The sequence below is a fragment of the Teleopsis dalmanni genome, chromosome 2 (genome assembly GCF_002237135.1).
Source record: "Teleopsis dalmanni isolate 2A chromosome 2, ASM223713v2, whole genome shotgun sequence".
Classification (NCBI taxonomy): Eukaryota; Metazoa; Arthropoda; class Insecta; order Diptera; family Diopsidae; genus Teleopsis; species Teleopsis dalmanni.
Window position 1 is genome coordinate 101786805 of NC_051847.1, and position 1248 is coordinate 101788052.

Genomic DNA, 1248 nt, shown 5'->3' on the forward strand with positions numbered 1-1248 from the left:
GCAGTGAACGTGCTTTATATCTTTATTTATTGACTCAGTTTTGTGAATTCAACGCATTCACAACTTGCGTAATTTCCTATACCTGTGAGTTTGAAACTACAGGCTAATAATTTATTAAATTTAATTGTAATAAATGATAATCAGCACATAACATTTTTTATGAGCAAATTTTGAGTTTTTAAGGTTAGCCCGTATCGGCTGAAAATTTGATGGGACTCTGAAAAAAGATCGATACGACTTTTAAAATATATATGGCCCATATTTTACCTAATATGACCCTGTACAATACTTATCCATAATGTGAAGATATGACTGAAAACTTGAAAATAGATCTTTTCTGGTCATATCACTTTCTAATTTGGTGACTTTTATTAATATTATATTACATTTAAAAGCAATATAAAATGGTTTCTATATCATTTGGCATAAAACAAATTTGGAATAAGTATAACATTTTTTTTATAATTATGTATAGCTATAAGCAAAAAGTCTCGCGACATGTTTATGGAACTTGCTGCAAATGTTGAAAACACAAAACGGATGCCTGATAATATACAGTCAAACTCAAATGATTTAAAACGTTCATTGAGTAAAGTCGATAAAAATACTAAAGAGGTATGTATAATATAAGACAAGGATACCAAATTTGTGTAAACCATATGATTTTAGGATTCAACTTCAATTATAAAATGTGATGAAAAATTGGAAGAAGTTAAAATTAAAACATCTGACCTTAGTGAAAAATTCAAATTTTTTGAAACATATCAACCAGAAGTCCTCGAGAAGAAAATGTTTCGAATAACGCCTCCAAGGGAAGATTTAAAATCTCCCTCGCAGGATTCATGCAATAAGGAAAATATAAATGAATTAGATTCAAATCCAAATGAAATATCGCGTACTACTAGCATGATGATAAATAGATTCCGAGAAATGGAAAAAACCAAAACGAAGGACACTTCTTACTGCCCAAAACCTTTAAAATGCTTTACACCGCCACGAGATTGTGAAATGAATACGACTCAAAATCCAGAATATGAAGACGATAGTGACGATGACGAAATAAACGAACAGGATGACAATTATGAAGAACATCCCCATTTTAGACATATGGAGGATGAAGACTTGAAAAAGGTAATATTAATATTTCAAAAAGTTCTTGTGTTATAAATTAGTTTCATGTGATGTAGAAATTTTTTCACAACAGTTATATTTTAGCTTAAAACTTGAAATTAATCAAAACTACGAAAT

General features: G+C 29.5%; 2 protein-coding genes across 2 annotated transcripts in view; one reads left to right on the forward strand and one right to left on the reverse strand.

Moving 5' to 3' along the window:
* LOC119675216 (LIM domain and actin-binding protein 1) overlaps window positions 1-1248 on the reverse strand; it is a gene marked incomplete at its 5' end in the record, with an annotated part of 7395 nt that overhangs the window by 1175 nt on the left and 4972 nt on the right. The gene's annotated exons all lie outside the window — the stretch shown is intronic.
* LOC119680170 lies at window positions 46-1170 on the forward strand. Its single transcript, XM_038092862.1, has 2 exons — window positions 46-615; window positions 670-1170. The coding sequence occupies exons 1-2, from the start codon at window positions 499-501 to the stop codon at window positions 1165-1167; spliced, it is 615 nt and encodes a 204-aa protein (XP_037948790.1). The 5' UTR covers window positions 46-498; the 3' UTR covers window positions 1168-1170.

What these genes read in the sequence shown, in the direction of transcription:
- LOC119680170 (XM_038092862.1), top strand. Translation starts at nt 499, where the DNA reads ATGTTTATGGAACTTGCTGCAAATGTTGAAAACACAAAACGGATGCCT. An exon ending in TCGATAAAAATACTAAAGAG is followed by an intron (nt 616 to 669) that starts GTATGTATAATA and finishes ATATGATTTTAG; the next exon opens with GATTCAACTTCAATTATAAA.